General features: G+C 35.6%; 1 protein-coding gene across 3 annotated transcripts in view; it reads right to left on the minus strand.

Annotated features, from left to right (window-relative positions):
* Nucleotides 1-19,902, minus strand: part of SYT14 (synaptotagmin 14) — a 209,843-nt gene that overhangs the window by 140,704 nt on the left and 49,237 nt on the right. For all 3 annotated transcript variants that reach the window (XM_078441345.2, XM_078441344.2, XM_060643922.2), the window contains one exon: nt 1,465-1,629. In XM_078441345.2, coding sequence (XP_078297471.1) covers nt 1,465-1,629 — 165 coding nt within the window. The remainder of the gene's footprint in view (nt 1-1,464; nt 1,630-19,902) is intronic.

Raw genomic sequence — 19,902 nt, forward strand, 5'->3', positions numbered from 1 at the left:
ATTTGCTCACAAATGAACACTGGAGTTTTCCAGAGGCTACATGCCAGATTGAGTACAGAAGCAGACATGAGAAAAGCAGCTGTTTCTTCTATGCCAGTCATTTAAAGAGATTTGCAAAAAAATATAAAACAATGGCACTCTTCTCACCATTTGGGGGTGGGGGAGTAGAAAATATATAGATTTTTAAGTTAAAAAATGTTACTTATGTTTAAAATGTATGTAGTAGCCTTACTGATTTTTTAAACAAATAAACTGATAAGAATATTTTTAAATTTTCTCAGTTTTACCTTCTAATATGGTACATATTAATAGATATAACTCACATAAACAAAAGCTGTTTATGAGTGTTTAAGAGGGTTAAGGGGTCATTAGACCCCTCCCTCAAAAAACAAAAACAAAAACAAACAAACAGAAAAACAGAAATGCTGAACCAGGGAATTCTTGGAGGCTGCCCAAAGGGCTATCTCTAAACCAGTTCATTCTATACACATGATCCAAAAGCAAGGTTGAAGTATGAGAAACACTAAACTTAAATCAAAATCACATAAAGTACTATAGTTTCCCAATGCAAAAGTCACAGATTTAATTCCATAACCAATAGGCTGTATAAACAATGATGCTACCGCTTTTTAAGTTACCAGAAGAGAAAAACATCTCTCCGACACAGTACATAGACAAGAAAGGCAAGGTTTTTCTGCTAATGCTCTGCAACACTGTTCTAAATTAACACCTTGCTTTTATAATTCGCAGCTTGCTTCTGCTATCATTTAAATAAGCCAGTCTCTGGAAACAGCAAATAAAGAACTCTTACAATAATATTAAAAAAAAAAATTAACACCAGGGAACACTTTGCATGAAAGAAAGAACAAGATTACAGGCCTCTGCTAACACCTAGCAGAAGTAAGTGATATAACGTGATATAATGCCTATAGTACCAAGGGAGGGAGAGGAACCCTAATTTTTATAACCAGACTTTATCTATACACTAAGCTGACAGGCAAAACCGCTTTCTCCAAACAATAAAATTATCCACCAGCTGAGAATTCAACAGCAGATAAAGAAAAAAGGGTGAATTCTTTCAAAAGTCTTCTGAAGACATAGAGAAAAAGCCTCTCGAGAGAGTTATTTGGACAGTACGATTCAAGCTACGATTTAAGCAAAAAGATACTCCTTCTTAAAGCATATCTACTCATAGTAGAGGCTCAAGAGCATGCCTTACATATGAAAAATAAAAAGGTCATTTTCTGATAGTATGCAGTTCATCTTTAAGCAATATGCTAGCAATTCATGAACAACAGAAAGATAAGGGAACATAATTTACTTAACAAATGTTTTCCTCACAGAAAAGTGCTCAAATGTTAGTTTACAATGTCAAAACCAACCTTCTCATATATATTAAAAAAATAAAACAACAGAATGGCACAGGAAAAAAGAACAAACAAGAGAAGCAGCGATGATACTTACAAATTTTATCTTGTGAGTTCTTCCTTGTACTGTATCCTGAACCAAGATCTGGAAACCCGCCAACATTTTCAAAACAGAACTTCTTATTAATATAGAGAAAAAGGAGCAGCATCAAGATAATAAACACCCCAACAGCTGACAAAAATCCAACTGCCTCTGGAGATACTAGAGAAAAAAAAGTCACAGCTGTAAGCATTTATTCCTCTTTAAGCTACAAATAAGAAGGAAACCCCCACACATATGTTAGATTACTGCCTTATTTGAATTATACTTTTTTAATTGTCATAGTTCACACAGGTTTACAAGAAAAAACAAACTGCATACTTTAATGAGCTGTTCAATTCATTCAACAGTATTTATTCAAATCTAAACGTTTCTGCATAAAGTACGTTGGAACACTCTTAAAATACAGGAGTCTGTAACATAGGCAGCTATATATTTATCCATTTAAGAGCATTACAAAAATTTTAACCCAAGAATTAGAAAAAAGTATTTCCCATGCATGGGTGTATTACTTAGCGAAATTTATGAGAGCATATAGTAGTAGTAAAATCTCTAACAGCTTCAATGGCCCATTTTATTTAATAAACTCTAGACTTCTTAACTTAGCATTCAAAGCTCCAGCCTCTCTTTTCAATATCACACTCCAATCAAATTGTTCCACTCACTGCCTCAAAATCAACTATATGCGTTACCTCACCCCTTGTCTTGGTTCATCCTCTTCCCTTTGCCTGGAATGACCAAGTCTCCTTTCTACCATATCCCACTCATTCATTCCAGTCAACAAATATTTTAGACTAGCAGCCATACACCAGGCATTATCACATCCACAGTTTCTGTCTTCCAAGAACAGTCTGGTGAAGGCAGTTACAACGTGGTGTAATAAAGACTATGAGTGGGGAAGAACAGGGTCTATGAGACCAGAGAAACACAAGCCAGTGTTGAAGGATCCAGGAGGCTTTTCTGAAAGTTATGGCCTCTATGATTATATCGTAAGAATAATTAAGAGTTAGCAAGTTAACACTATTCCAGACGGAAGAAACAGCAAGTGCAAAGGTCCAGTGACAGGAGATACTGTATATTCCAGAAACTCAATGAGAAACTTTGTTATGATAAACCAGATTCTCAAGAGGATCTGATCTCAAGAGAATTCATGAAATCATACATGGAGATTTTGTACAGTGAGAACAAAAAAATCTCCGACTTCTCCAACCCTCAGCAATCTCTCTTTCAACATTTGCATTATCTGTCACTATACCAGTCATTTGGGAGTTTAAATAGAAACTAAATTTTTCATCCCTAATGCCTTATATCTAATACTCAAGTACTAGCTGAAAATGAATCCTAAGCCTCGACTATCCTGTACAACCTATAATCTACTCTTTGTTCTTCCACTACTCAAGCAGCAGCTAAAATGTCATCTCCTCCAAGATTCATTCTTCAATCAGAAGAGCCACGGCAATTAGCATCTATAACTCATTTGTTTAAAATGAAGTCACCAACCAGTCTAATGATGAGCGTTTTCACCTCCTGGCTTTTCATTATTTGTGAAAGTCAGCCATCGCAGGTGTAGAAATGATATCACATTACAGTTTATTCAAAGCTGGATCAACAGAATTGTGATGGAGGCTGGAGCAGAGGGACATTATAAGGGAAAAGGTGAGAGTCTGAATGGGAGAAACGCAGTCCAAATATCCAGCCCAGGAACAGATCCTGCTACAAGAACCAAGAAGTTATGCTCAGACATTAGCCCCGACTGTCTCATTTTCAAGCTAGAGAACAGTCAGGAAAGGGAACAGGATTTTAATTTAAAACTCTAAGCTCTATTAGCAAAAACAGTGGTGTGCGTTAAGCCTGAAGGATGAGGTAAAAATGAAAAGAGAAGAATTATCACCAGCATTTCTAATGGCTAGGAAAGCCAGAAGCAGGGCAGCATCTGTATGAAGAGGCAGAATGCTCGATAAACTTATATTCAATATTACACCATAAGGAGCACATATGTATAGGAGCTTCTCTTCTAGCCCAGGTCCAAAATACATTAGAAAATTTGATGTATTTAAGTGAACAGACAGGGCTAAATAATACGCACCCTGAAACTCTCCCATCTCTTAAAAGACTAAATGAGAAAGAAAACATAGCTCACTCCACTTAAGAAGGCTAGCAAAGACAGCAACAAATACATACAGCATATACCATGTACCAGTGACTGTTTTAAGCTATTTACATCTATTCCTTTTTTTATTTAAAAAAAAAATTTTAATGTTTTTATTTATTTTTGAGACAGAAAGAGAGAATGAGTGGGGAGGGGCAGAGAGGGAGACACAGAATCCGAAGCAGGCTCCAGTCTCTGAGCTGTCAGCACAGAGCCCGACGCGGGCCTCGAACTCACAGACTGTGAGATCATGACCTGAGCTGAAGTTGGACGTTTAACCAACTGAGCTTAACCCAGGCGCCCCATATGTTAACTTTTTTAATCTTCACAATTATACTATTATAATCCCCATCATAAATCATGATATGAAGATACTAAATTATGTGCCCGGCTCGTTAAGTGGAAGAGTCAGGATTCAAACCGTGTCTGGCTCCCGAGGCCGTGTTTTTAGCTACCACTCACACTACTTCTCCCGTATTCCTTTTCTCGTTGCCTCTTCCTATCTCATGTCTCCATCCTTATCTCTATGTTCCTCTTTTCATCTCCCTCCTTCCCATTTTAAAATTTAAGCTAGTGTCGGGGGAGGGGGGGTGTGGGGAATCAACTATAAACAAGTATAATCTAGTAAGTACTATAATAGAGGTAGGAATATAAAGTATTACTGGAACACAAAGAAGAAATATTACCTGGGGGAAGTCACAAATGCTACAGAAAGGAGATAACACTTGAGCAGGGTATGAAAGATTAATAAAACTCTATCAAACAGCGAAAGGGCAGATGAAACAGCATGGTAAAAGACACAAAACAATGTGCATGGCATTCTATAAGCACCCATGGGCAACAGTCGTGCGTTTCATTTGCTTCCGTGTTCTCAAAGCACCTGGCACAATGCCACATACCTGACATTATATAAACATTTGCAAGTGACTGAATGAATAGATGTGTGTTCAGGAAAGATCAAGAATATACCAGAAGAGCTCAGACTGGAGATAGAGGCAAGATCCAAGATGTCAAAGAAGCTTGAATGCCATCGCAAAGATTTTGCATTTGTAGAACTACATCGCTTAAAACACCTAAAACACTGGATTATATGGTAGGGAGTGACTGGCGGCAAAACATGAGGGAGTTCTTTTTTTTTTTCAATTTTTAATAAAAATATTTTTCTTTAATTTTTTTACTATGTTTTTCACATTTAAAAACATGAGGATTTCTTAAATGAAGAAGTAACAGTGGTGACAGAGTTCCAGTTCTTGTTCAGGGAAAAGTGATAGTAACCTAATCGATTAGATGTGGAAGATGAAAATGAAGTTGAGAGTAATTCTAAAGTTCCTCCCTTGTGTGGATGAGTTAATAGTTACACCACTGGCCAAAATGAAAAAATATAAAAGGAAAGGGATACAGTTTAGGGCACGGGGGTAAGAGGGACTTAGAGAGAGATGGATAACTAGGTTAGTTTTTGACATGTGACATTACAAATGTCAGCAGAAAATTTCAGTGTGGATGCCTAGTAAGGAAAGGGCAGTATGCGTATAGTACTCTGGTGAAGGCTGAGTTAGTTATAAAAGACTTAGGAGTTTTCCCCTTTTTGCTCATCCTATTCCAAGTGAAAGATTTCACTGGCTAACTACAATGCCAAACTGGCATTGGTAATGGTAAATCTTCATAAGATTTTAGAAAAATACATACTGTGACTTTCCCCACTAGAAAAAAAGATAAAGACCCTACTGTAAATATAATACTGACACAACTCCTTTTATATTGCCCCACAAAATGTCCATTTCCCACTGAAAATATTTTAGGTCCTTAAACTTTAAAAACAGTAATATGGCTGTAGACAAGAGAAAAAAATTTCTAATAGAAATACTAAAAAGCTTCATCCTTATCTCAGGATTAAAATAATATTATTTCAAATGACATGATACTATAAGTTGGCCAGTAAGAGTTCTAAGCATAAAAGCATTTGACAAATCCTACTTGTACATAAAACTGCAATAGAAACCAACTGGTGCCTGGGTGGCTCAGTTGGTTAAGTGTCCGACTTCGGCTCAGGTCATGATCGCACAGCTTGTGGGTTTGAGTCCCGCATCCGGCTCTGCACTGACAGCTCAGAGCCCGAAGCCTGTTTCGGATTCTGTGTCTCCCTCTCTCTGCCCCTCCCCCACATGCAGTCTGTCTCCCTCGCTCAAAAATAAACATTAAAAAAAAAAAAGAAAATACACTAAAATTAAAGATATGAATTCTATACACCATCAAAAAAACTAAACAAAGTTATACTTAGATCTCATTAATATAAATATATATTTTCATTCAGTGTTAAGAATTTACCCCTAAAATCTTATTTATATTATCTGCTTATAAAGCCATTCTGTATAAGTATTTCTAGGATTATGGTTAAATTATCTATATATAAACCTACTCTTTTCCAAAATTCTAGATTAGCTGTTGCAAGCAAGTAAATGTTATTGCAAAATGCATACTATCTTTTAAGGACATTCAAAATCTAACAGCAAACAGATAATTAGTATATACATTTGAAGAATTTAATTTGCTGAATCAAATTTAATTTCAGCTAATCAATAACTCAAAATTCACTAATGCATTACTTTCCCATAATCCAAATTTGTAAAATTTACATGTGATGAATAATAAAATTAGCAACATCAAATATTTAAAAGTGCTTATTGTTTGCTAAGGGCTGCTTTTTAAAAAATTTTTATTTAGGGGCGCCTGGGTGGCTCAGTCGGTTGAGCGTCCGACTTCGGCTCAGGTAATGATCTCACAGCTTGTGAGTTCGAGCCCCGCGCCGGGCTCTGTGCTGACAGCTCAGAGCCTGGAGCCTGCTTCTGCTTCTGTGTCTCCCTCTCTCTGCCCCTAACCCCCTCGCATTGTCTCTGTCTCTGTCAAAAATAAATGAACATTAAAAAAAATTTTTTTAAATTTATTTAAATTCCAGTTAGTTAACATACACTGTAATATTAGTTTCAGGTCTACAATATAGCGATTCAACACTTCCATACAACAGTCTGTGCTCATCACAAGGGCGCTCCTTAATCCCCATCACCCATTTCACCCATCCCTCTCCCCCCCTCCCCTCTGGTAACCATCAGTTTGTTCTCTATAGTTAAGAATCTGTTTCTTGGTTTGCCTCTCTCTTTTTTTCCCCTTTGCTCATTTTAAGCATTACATTTAAGAGTTAAGAACATTATCTAATTGATTCCTCACTATAATCCCAATTTTACAGATATATATATTGAGGCTCTGAAAGAGTGAAGTCGAATTTTCAAGATCTTAAAATTATTACTCAGTGATAGAGTCTTGATTTGAATGCAGGCACACTGACTCTTGAGCCCAAAATGTTAAACACTAATCCCTATTGCTTCCTATTCGCCAGGCAGTTTTTAAAATCTCTTTTGTTTTAAAATTTAATGATCAAGGTGCCTGGGTGGCTCAGTCGGTTAAGCGTCTGCCTCTTGATTTCGGCTCAGGTTATGATCTCACCATGAGATTGAGCCCTCCATGGGGGTCTGAGCTGACAGTGGGAAGCCTACTCGGGATTCTTTCTCTCCTCTCTCCGCCCTTCCTCCACTGACACTCTCTCAAAATAAGTAAACATTTTTTAAAAAATACAAAAGTAAAATTTAATGATCAAAACAATTTTATGATAGGTAAGCACTATACATCATCTTAGTCTTTAGAGTAGTAAACTGAGGCCCAGAGACTAACGAACTTGTCTAAGGCCACAAATGTAGTAACACGGTAGAACCTGAATTTGAACCCAGACATTCTAACTCCAGAGCTCATGCTCTTACACATCAAGCAATACTGCTTCCTTACATGTCAACCTGCAATATAAAAAATAAAGGAAAGCTGTGATCAAAGTAATATAGCTTACTATATACATTAAGAGAAAATATCTTATGATCTAGATTTCATATATGTTAAAAAATGACAATGGATTCAAGCTTTCTCAAAGTAAATATATAAATTATAAAAGTGGAATAATTTTTCCTATTCAAGATACTTTCCTAAAAATGCTAAAATTAATTACAGAACTATGCTTTGAAACCAAAATCAGTGGTACATCCTTGTATTATATGCAATGTTCGAAAAGTTAATAAAATAAAATTTAAAAGCTAAATGTATCCTATGGAATAATAAGCTTGATATTCATTAGTAATGCTCAGTAAAAATACATACCAACTATATAAAGTCCTATATGAGGTCTCTGTGAGCTACATGATCCCGTATATGAACTATTTAAAGATTATACTGCAAAGTAAAAAGGTATAATTTCTTCTAGGAAATACAAAAAGTTTACCTTGTCCAAAATTAATAATTACTTATATTACATATAGTTAACTGGCTTTATCTTTACTATACAGTTAGGAATGAATATATATGTGTATATATATATATTTAAAAAAGATAAATAAACCCATTTTTTGTCAAAATTCAACTTTCAATAACAGTAATAAAATTCACTTTAATTTCTACAGATAAATTGGTCATAAGAAGAAAATGATAAAATTATAGTCTTATAAAGTAGAAGCAGGAACAAATCCATTTTGACTCTGAATGTATTGCAGAATTCACCTAAATTCTACTTTTCATTTTGTCATAAAGAAAACATTTTCTATGTAAGTTTTATGAGAAAAATACTAGGATATATATAAAAATAAGTATAAGGGAGATATTTATTTATAAAACTCTCATATTTTCAATATTAACTTATTTATGCATTAATACTCATCTGTAAGTACCGTTTCTTTGTATTAAAACACATTAGTTACAAATGTTATATTTATATTTGTAAATTAAAACAAATTTTACAAAACTATTCTATTAATTATATTTCACACGCAAAATTAAATAACAAGTACCCATGCTTCTTAAAATTCTTCAAGAAAGAAGGATTGAAGAAAACCACTTACAATTTGTATTATAAGGCCTGTATTGCAGATCTGTCTTACTTGGCATGAAACACTAGTCCTCCAGTGACATGTCATGGAGACTTAATAATTCATTTAATAGATGTAATTCTATCTCTTGAACAAAATGTGAACTGTACAAGAAGTCAACTTTCATTTTAAGAGAAATACCTGCTTACTAGTTAAGAAGTCCTGAATATTTTTTTCTGATATTCTAATCAGAAAAATTCTGCAATTTGTGTTGCTCTTGTTTGAACAGAGAGAATTTATCAGTATTTCTAAGAATGCAGGAAAATAAAAGATTTGACGTTTAAATTTCCTTTTATAATATCTCAGTTGCTTCCACAAATAACATCTTGAAATTCTTAGATTATGATATAAATAACACAAAACTGGAAAGATTACATATATATAGATATACCTATATATAGATATATATAGGTATATCTATATATAGGTATATATAGATATACCTATATATAGATATATATAGGTATATCTATATATAGGTATATAGATATACCTATATATACCTATATAAATATATCAAGAAGGGAATATAATAACGCGTAACTATTAACTCTAGATTTCATTAAAAATCGGTAAAAAACAAAACAAAAAGCATTTACTCGTAAGTGACACAATTCACTGCTGAGTAACATAAAGGGACAACAAGAGGGGAAGGCACAGATAATGATGTGGGACGTGACCTAAAATCTTACAAACAGAACTGCCCTCTGGGAGAAAGTTACCTGACAAAGTTGATAAAACATGCCATCCAACTTGTTTCAAATGCCAAACCATCACTAGATTGAACCAATATTTTCTATAAGTAACATGTGATAAATTGAAATTTCATTCCAGTATCATAACAGTGAAAAATCCTAAATCAGTCTTTAAAAAAATTGGAAAAAAAACCCCAAACATTTATTAAGTAGAGACCAAATACATATTTAAATCATATGCCTCACACTTAGACTTGATAATAATATACTTAATAAACCCTTAATAAACTTATGATAATATATTTAAACCAAATACTTAATATAAAAACTCTTGTCAAACATTCTCTGGAAGATGTTTTTCTTCGAGTATACTCTTAACAGAGGCTTCAAATTACAAATGCAGTAAAGGTTATATAAAGACAAACTCATTTTCCTGGCAAATCTCCATATAGCAAAGCACAGTCCTTTTTTTTAAACAATAAATTAGGGTTAACTGCCTCAAAATTCTTCATTGTCCATTCAATGTGTATGAATTCCTCCAAAATTATGAGTGCTAAATGGGGTACCAGCAAATACAGGCATACTTCCTCTTGCCTTGTACTTTTCCAAGGATTCTTTGCTCCTCCTTTTCAGTAAGATCTTCATTGCTAAGCTACTATAAATAAGATTTTGAAAAGTCAACACCAACTGCAGAAGAATCTTCTAGTTAAAGCCAATTTGTGATGACACTGGTCACAGTGGCTAAAATGAACAACTCAAGAAACTACAGATGCTAGCGAGGATGTGGAGACACGAGAACCCTCTTGCACTATTCGTGGGAATGCAAACTGGTGCAGCTGCTCTGGAAAACAGTGTGCAGGTTCCTCAAAAAATTAAAAATTGAACTACCCTATGACCCAGGAATAGCAGTACTAGGAATTTATCAAAGGATACAGGAGTGCTGATTCATAGGGGCACATGTACTCCAATGTTTATAGCAGCGCTTTCAACAATGGCCAAATCATGGAGTCTAAATGTTCATCAACTGACGAATGGATAAAGATGTGGTTTATATATACAATGGAATATTACTTTAACAATGAGAAAAAATAAAATCCTGCCATTTGCAGCAACGTGGATGGAACTGGAGAGTATTATGCTAAGTGAAATAAGTCAGTCAGAGAAAGACAGGTATCATATGTTTTCACTCGTATGTGGATCTTGAGAAACTTAACAGAAGACCATGGGGGAAGGGGAGGGGGAAAAATAGTGACAAACAGAGAGGGAGGGAGGCAAACCAAAAGAGACTCTTAAATACAGAGAACAAATTGAGGATTGATGGGGGTCTGGGAAGAGGGGAAAGTGGATGATGGGCACTGAGGAGGGAACTTGTTGGGATGAGCACTGGGTGTTGCATGTAAGCCAATTTGACAATAAATTATATTTTTTAAAAAGCCAGTTTGTGATGTCAAACAGGTTTCAGATATGCTTATTTCAAGCTTTAATTCTAAATCATTAAATTCTAATAAATACAAACTGGTTTATTTCTTTCAAATCTTTAAGAGAGACATCACCTTCCTCCTATATCTTCATGTTATGTCAAATACTAGCTCTCCTCTTTAAAATTTTTTGTGCTTATACGTCTTTTTCAAACTTCACCGAGGTATAGCAATTGAAAATTGTATATGTAAGGTATAACTTGATGATCTGACATGCAGGTTATAAAATAATCACAAGCTAATTAATATATTCTCATCTCACACAGTTATCATATCTTTTTTTTTTTTCCTTTTTATGGTGAGAATGCTTAAGATCTATTCTCTTAGCAAAGTGAAGATACCTTGTATAGTTGACTCTAGTCAAATCATTGTATTAGGTCTCCAAAACTGATTCACCTTGTATAACTGAAATTTTGTAGCCCTTGACCAACATCTTCCCATTTCCCCCAACCCCCAGCCCCTGACAACCACCATTCTATTCTCTGCTTCTAAGCGTTTGACTATTTTAAATTTCACATATAAGTAACATCATGCAGTATTTGTCTTTCTGTGTTTTGCTTATTTCACTTGGCATAATGTCCTTTAGGTTCATCCATGTAGTCACAAATGGCACGATTTTTTTCTTTGTTAAAGCGGAGTAATAGTCCATTGTATATATACACATTTATTTATCAGTTCGTCTGACGACCGACATGTAGGTTGTCCCCATATCTTGGCTATTACGAATAAGGCTGAAATGAACATGGAAGTGCAGATGTATTTTAGAGATTCCGGGCTCGCCTCCTTTGTGTATATGCCCAGAACTGGGTTTGCTGAATCATAAGATAGTTCTATTTTTAATTTTTTGAAGAAACTGCACACTGTTTTCCATAATGGCTATTCCAATTTACATTCTCACTAACAGTGCACAAGGATTCCTTTTTCTCCACATCTTCCCTACTTGTTATCTCTGTCTTTTTTTAGTTTTTTTAAAGTTTTTATTTTATTTATTTTGAGAGAGAAAGAGAGAAAGAGAGAGAGAGAGAGAGAGAGAGAGAGAGGAAGAGAGAGAGAACAAGCAGGGGAGAGGCAGAAAGAGAGAGAGAGAGTGAGAGAGAGAATCCGAAGCAGGCTCTGTGTTGTCAGCACAGAGCCTAATGTGGGGCTCAAACTCACGAACTGCCAAGATCATGACCTGAGCTGAAACCAAGAGTCAGAGGCTAAATTGACTCTTAACTGGCTTAACTACCCAGGCCCCCCTTTTGTCTTTCTGAAAATAGCAATTCCAACAGGGATGAAGGGATATCCTGTAGTTTCATTTGCATTTCCCTGATGATTAGTGAAGTCAAGCACCTCTTCATACACCTGTTGGCCATTTGTATACATAGAGAAATGTCTATTTGATTTTTTTCCCCATTTTCAAAGCAGGTTATTTGGTCTTTTTATTGAGTTGTATAAATTTCTTACATATTTTAGATATTAACCCTTCATCAAACACATAGTTTGCAAATATTTTCTCCCATTCCATACTGCTTTTTTACTCTGTTCATTGTTTCCTTTGCTGTGCAGCAACTTTTTAGTTTCATGCAATCCCACTTGTCTGTTTTTTCTTTTGTTGCTTGTGCTTTGGGTGTCATATCCAAAAAATCATTCCCCAGACCAATGTCAAGTTTCCCTCCCCCCATGTTTTCTTCTAGTACGTTTATGGTTTTCGGTCTTATATTTAAAAGTCTTTAATCCAGGGGTGCCTGGGTGGCTCAGTTGGTTATGAGTCTGACTCTTGGTTTAGGCTCAGGTCATGATCTCGCAGTTGAGTTTGAGCCCCGCATTGGGCTCTGCACTGGCAGCAGGGAGCCTGCTGGAGATTCTCTGCCTTCTCTCTCTCTGACCCTCCCCCACTTGTGCTGTCTCTGTACCTCTCAAAATGAACAAATAAAAACTTTAAAAAAGAGTCTTTAATCCATTTTTAATTGATTTTGAGATATGGTGTGAAGTAAGAGCCTAAGTTCATTCTTCTGCAGGTGGATATCCAATTTCCCCATTATTAAAGAGATTATCCTTTCCCCTTTATGTGTTGTTCTTGGAACACTTTCTAAACAACAATTGACTGTAGATGCATGGAATTATTTCTGGACTCTCTATTCTTTCCATTGGTCTGCATGTCTTTTTTACACCAATACTATGGCATTCTGATTACTGTAGCTTTGTAATATAGTTTTTTTTTAATTTTTTTTTTTAACGTTTATTTATTTTGGGGACAGAGAGAGACAGAGCATGAACTGGGGAGGGGCAGAGAAAGAGGGAGACACAGAATCTGAAACAGGCTCCAGGCTCTGAGCTGTCAGCACAGAGCCTGACGCGGGGCTCAAACTCACGGACCGCGAGATCGTGACCTGAGCCGAAGTTGGACGCCCAACCGACTGAGCCACCCAGGCGCCCCTGTAATATAGTTTTAAATCAGATAGCTTCCAGCTTTGTTCTCCTACCTCAAAATTTTGTTGGCTATTTTGGGATTTGTGTGTGTGTGTGGTTCCAAACAAATTTTAGAATTTTTTTCTATTTCTGTAAAGAATGTCATTGGAATTTTGATAGGGATTGCCCTGAATCTGTAGGTCACTGTTGTAGTATGGACATCTTGACAATATTAATTCTTCCAATCCATGAACATGGGATGTCTTTTCACTTATCCATCAACCCTTGTACAGTGTTAATGTCTTCTTTAAAATCCTTCATCAATGTTCTTTTTTTTTATTAAAAGAATTTTTTTAATGTTTGTTTATTTTTGAGAGACAGAGAGAGACAGAGCACAAGCAGGGTTGGGGCCTAGAGAGAGGAAAACCCATAATCTGAAGCAGGCTCCAGGCTCCTAGCTGTCAGCACAGAGCCTGATGTGGGACTCAAACCCACAAACTGTGAGATCATGACCTGAGCCAAAGTCAGACACTTAACCAACTGAGCTGCCCAGGTGCACCTCCTTCATGAATATTCTATTTTCAGGGTACAAGGTCTATTTTGTCTGATATAACTATAGTCATTCCTTTCTTTTCTTATCATTTGCATGAAATACATTTTTCATCTCTTCACCTTCAGCCAGTATGTGTTTAAATCTAAAGTTTCTTGTCAATAGCATATTGCTAAATCTTGTCCTTTTATTCACTCAGCCACTCTATGTCTTTTGACTGGTGAGTTTAATCCATTTACATTAAAAGTAATTATTGACAGGTGAAGACTGAGGAAATTTTGTTAATTATTTTCTATGATGCAGATGTTTTGCCTCTATTTTCCATTCTTGCTGGCTTCCTTTGCTATCTGATCATTTTTGTAGTAATTTGCTTTGAGTTTTTTCTTTATCTTTTTTGTATCTATCACAGGTTTTACCTTTGTGGTTAGCTTGAGACTAGCATAAAATACCATGTAGGAGAATCATTTTTTTAATAAAGTTTACAATTTAATTTCAATTGCATACAAAAACTCTATACTCCCATTTGTGGGGTTTTTTTGTGTTTTTTGTTTTGTTTTGTATTTGGGGGTAGTTTTTTTGAGAGAGATAGAGAGCACCAATGAGCGAGGGAGAGAGGCAGAGGGGGAGAGAGAGAATCTTAAGCAGGCTCCACGTGCAGTGAAGAGCCTGACATGGTGTTTGTTCAATCCCATGACGCTGGGATCCATAAGTCAAAATCAAAAGCGGGATGCTCAACCAACTGAGCTTTTTATACAGTGCTTTTTATATAGTGTATCCATTAACAAAATTTTTATTTGTGCTTTCATATACTTTCATGTTGACACTTAGTATTTATATCAGTTTGAAGAACTTCCTGAAGTATTTGTTGTACAGCAGATCTTCTGATGACAAACTCCCTTAGTTTTTGTTTGTCCAAGAAAACATTATCTTTCCTTCATTATTAAAGAATAATTTTTTCAGACCCTCCCCAACATGAGTGTATGCTCTCTCTCCCTCTCTAAAAACAAAAGAAAGAAAGAAAGAAAGAAAGAGAGAGAGAGAGAGAGAGAGAGAGAGAGAGAGAAAGACAGGAAGGAAGGAAGGAAGGAAGGAAGGAAGGAAGGAAGGAAGGAAAGGAGGAAAGAAGAAAGAAAAGAAAAGAAAACACAGGATGCCTGGGTGACTCAGTCAGTTCTCTTGGCTTCATCATGATCTCACCGTGGGAGGCAGAAGAATATATGGAACACCCATAATGCATATATTGTTTCCTTCATGGTGTCTCAAAAATCCTATAGACTTCCTTCCCTGTTATTCATTCTTTCCCTTTTTTCTTTTCTGACTGGACAATTTCTTTTCTGACTGGACAATTTCAAATACGGCTGGAGTCCTCGTGCTGTCCCTTTCCCTAGAGTGGGGAGGTTGTAGTCAAGGGTATCTCCTGGCACTGGGGCACACACGAGTTCAGCAGTGGTACCAGTGTCCAGGGCATGGGTGTGCCTAGCACATACATGGCCGTGTCAGTGCCTAGGGTGCAGGTACAGGCAAATCAGCTGCAGCACCAGCATCCACATGCACAGGGAATGGCTGTGGAGCCAAAATCTGGCACACGAACACAGCAGCAGCACCAGGATGGGGAGGTGGTGGTGGCTCCAGTCTGGGAAGGGGTAGGAGCCAAAAGGTGGCTCTACTCTTGGGGCTTGGGGGAAAGATGTAGAGGTGACTACTCCAAGGGGACTCAGCAGGGTAAATTCCAGACAGCTTTGTCAGGCTGGAGTCAGTGTTGGCAAAGATTCTGGAGGTCCCAGAGGCAAAAGCTGAGGGTGTCCATGACAGTGGCAAGGGCTACCAGGTTCCTCACTGGCAGTGGTGAAAGCTGCTGAAGTCTTCCTGCTCTTCTTTTCCCCCCTGAGCGGAGGTCACAGCTGAGGGGATCCCTCTTGGCATCAAGCTGTGCTCAACCAGGAGATGGGCAATGCAAGGAAAATGCTTCCTATGCTTTTCTACGAGGTACTTCTCCACTGTTCCACTGGACTGCTGCAGCTTCTCCATTGTATTCCAGAACTGTCCTGAAGCTATTTTCATTGGGAGTTTTTAATCATTGTTTTTGTTGGGGGATGAGTGTTGGGATTTCGTAGTCCATCATCTTGCCAATGTCAATCTCGTTACCCTTCTTGGAGTGATTAAAACATCCTTTCTTCGCCCTAAATTTGATCCAGTTTGAGGAGACGCAGTCTTTGCCAAAAACACTGCACAATTTAAGACATGGATTTACTGTGTCTGAATACATATGGATTCAAAAGTCCACTCGCCTTAACAGCATACTATGTTTTCTTATTGCCACTGAACAGGTCCCACACTTTAGTTAGTGATGATAAGGGCTCAACATCACATTGTGCTATTTCCACACAGCAATTTGCAAGCAATGTACACCACCAAACAGAAACAAAAACAAATACTAAACAAAAACAACCAAAAAAAAAAAGACACCTCTTTCAGTAGTGTTATTTTCGGTGGAGATTTAGGGAAATATATAATTAAACTGATAACGAAACAAAATTTTCTGGAATTAAAAAAATAAATGCACTTTAAGAAACCTTCATGCTTTCAGCAAGTATCTTTGTGTACTCATAAGAGATAGATGTTCTCTTTTCTGTCAGTGGAGAAGTCTGAGAAGTACTAAGTGTACATTAATTTATTCAATACATATTAAGGAATAAGAATGAAGTCTGAACAAGGTAAATGTAGTTCCTGAACTCAGAGACTTAATAAAGTACTACAGGGGCACCTGACCTTGACTTGGGAGACAGGAGAAGACTTCCTGGAATAAGTGATTCCTAAACTGAAATATGAAGAAGCTAGAATAAGAAAGAGGAAGGGGCAAAGCAGGAAAAAAAAAAAAAAAAAAAAAGAGCATTTACAGTGAAAAGGCCCAGAAGCAAGAGATGATGACACCACTAAGGGAATAGAATAAAAGGTACAAAGTGGTTAAGAGATAAAGCTGGAAAGTAAGCAAGGGCAAAATCATGAAAGACCTTGTAAAAAACTGTTAAGGAGTTTGAACTTTATCCTGAAGGCAATGGGAACTCAATAAAGCATTTCAAGCACGGAAATGATAGTATCATTCTGGTGTACAAATAAGAAGAGGAATGAAGGCCTAGCAAGACACAGTTTATGAAGCAACTGCAGTGACGACAGCCTAACAAGCTAGATGCCTCAACTGAACAGGCTAGAAGGTTTTTCTTAGAGCCTACCTTTTAGGCTGTCTCACAATACAAATGTAAATATAAAAACACACATATAATGTCCTATATTAAGTTTTAAAAAGCTTTCTGTGTAGTTGCTCCATTAAAGCTTATATTTCAAGTGATGAAGAGAGAACTTCCAATTTGTGGCATTATTAGCACAAATATAGAACAAAACAAAATATTATTAATTTTATGAATATATTAAAAAGGTATAAGTCTATTCACATGCTTTACCAAACAATCTTGCTTCTATAAACACTATGTTGATATACAAGCAAGTGAAAAATAAACTGTGGTTTAAATGCCAAAGACTATTATTTTATAAGAACCATGACAGTTATATAAGAAAATATTAACACAAGTTATCAAAATACCAACTTTTAATTATCTAGAAAAACACATGACACTAAGCAGCAACCTTTATGTCTCAGTGAAACGTCAGATAACTTGTTCATTTCTTTCTGTCAAAGAATGACTCACTATGTAGACAAGGAAAACATGTATGATGTCTGGCTTTCTTAAATAAATCTCACAATTTTCTCTAAAATGAAATTTCAATTTAATCAACAAACTTACAGATAGGATCTAGACTCTAGATGAAAGATTTGAAATTACAACAAGGAAGTCACTTCATGGTAGGCCTTACCACATAAGCTATCTCTCAGGCATGTACTCATATTAGATCTGGTTTTGTGTTTTTTGTCTTGTCCAACCTTTGTAGGTTATCACATTTGCCTTTATTGATAACTCGTCTAACGCCAAAGAGGCCATCTGAGTCAGTGCCTCCCCAACTAAATTTTCTCTTTTTCTGATATAGCAAATTGAAGTCAGGGAATAACAAATAGCTTAGATAGAAAGAATACAAAAAACGATGTAAGATTACATCCAAAACTCAATTACTCATGGTCAGGTTAAAGAGAATCACCCTATAAAACTGTGTTACTTAATACCTTTACCTAACCTGAATGAAGGAACTGAGAATATGTTCATTAATTTTGTAGAAGGTCCTAGGAACTAGGTTGGGCACAGTTGCTAATTCACTCAAAGATATGCCAGGGACCTCCATACATTAAAGAAATAATACATCAAAACAAAATGAAGATCAATATGGATAATTCCAAGTTACTACCCCATCAATGGCCAAACGCTGACCAAGGTTAATTAATATGCTGCCTCAGTAAAACATGTCACAAATGTTTCTAACAGGTGAAAATTAAGCCTTCTATTACCCTATCAGATTCTTATTAAAGCAGTATAGTCTCCAATTTCAAAATACAACTGAGAACACTAAAAAGGTTCAGAGAGAAACAATTAAATTCACTACACAAATATTAAAAGCCTTATGCCAAAGGTGAAATTACTTTATACTATAGAAGAAATTACTTTATACTATAGAAGAAATGGCAAAAAAAAAAAAAGGTGTTCATCAAAGGATTTAGTAGACACACATCAGCTAGACCACATAACACAGAACTCTAAGATTACAAAATATAGAAAGTGACCTCTAATGATATCTAAAATGTTGATTACAGAAATAGTATTTAACTGTGAGAATTAAGAACTGAAACAGACCATCAAAAAAGGCTAAAGGAGTATAAAATATACAGGACTGAGATGAACAATTTGCTTGAGAGAAAGGCTAAGAAGATCTTATTTTAAACAAGTCCCAAGTGGCTATGGTTATTGTGAAGATATTTAAAAAATGCATATTCATAAAGGAATTTTGAGAATTTTCAAAGTGGTAAATAAATTAGTGGTGATAGATAATTATAATTGTATAAAAACACTAAAGTGGATCCAGTAACAGAAAAGTTGAAAAAGTACACAATGGATATGGGGACTACCTCACAATGAAGAATACAGCAAACAGTGGAAGAAAACAAACAGAAAAAAACCATTTGTCAATGAAACTGAGTTTATAAAGGAAAAAAATATTAATAAAGAAAACTGATATTTGTAAGAGTTTGGCAATATTTACTGAATTTTAGGGGAAAACTGGTTTGGATGTCATAGTAGAACACAAATAGGATATAGATACAATATGGTTCCCTTCACAGAAACTTCTAGATTACTAAAAAATTTTTGGTTTGTAATTTGGAATACCTGCTGCGGGGAGTCTAAAGTTCTAGGTCTTTGCTAGTGTAAACAAAGACCTAAAGTCCAGGTCAGGTCTCTGACCAACTCTGACCACTAGGTTAAAGGGAGGAATCAACTCCTCCTGTCTTATATTCTTTCCTTTTTTAAGTCTCTCCCTGTCAGTCTTCTATAAATTCAGGTGAGTGACAGCCAAAATCATTTGAAAAATCATTTGAAAATTATTTCCCATCATTTTGCTCCTCTCAACATATAAAGATGTATGTATTCTTCCACTCAGCCTTTAGCTTCAAAGCAGTGAAACATTACTAAAGGAAGGATAATATTTCTGAGAACTAGATTTTAATTAGCTTTTATACTTTTTGGAATATTACTTTGAAGAAGTCACTATCTTTTAGTTAATGGATTACTGAAGTTAACTAATGAAGTTTGCCATATTATCCCCCTACATCTTTAGAGTGAAAAGATCAAGAGAAGAAAGGGATTGGGATATATAATAAATAGTACAGTAATTCCTTTGTATGTTTTATATGCAAATAGTCTTTACAGTTAAAAGAATCAGAGACCCTGAAAAATCATTGTTAAAAACGAAAAATAGCTTTTACTAATTGTCCTTGTGATAAATTGCTGATTACTCTCCACAATCAGGAATGGTGATTTCTTTTTTTAAAAAATAAATAAATCCCTTATATTACATTTACTATTTTTTTATTAAAATTTTTTTAAGTTTTCTATTCTAATTCCAGTACAGTTAACATACAGTGTTATATTAGTTTCAGGTGTATAAAAGAGTGAGTCAACAATTCTACACATTACTCAGTGCCCATCATGGTTAAGTTACTCTTTTATTTATTTATTTATTTTTAACGTTTATTTATTTCTGAGAGAGAGAGAGA

This window comes from Panthera onca, chromosome F1 (genome assembly GCF_046562875.1).
Source record: "Panthera onca isolate mPanOnc1 chromosome F1, mPanOnc1 haplotype 2, whole genome shotgun sequence".
NCBI classification, from domain to species: domain Eukaryota; kingdom Metazoa; phylum Chordata; class Mammalia; order Carnivora; family Felidae; genus Panthera; species Panthera onca.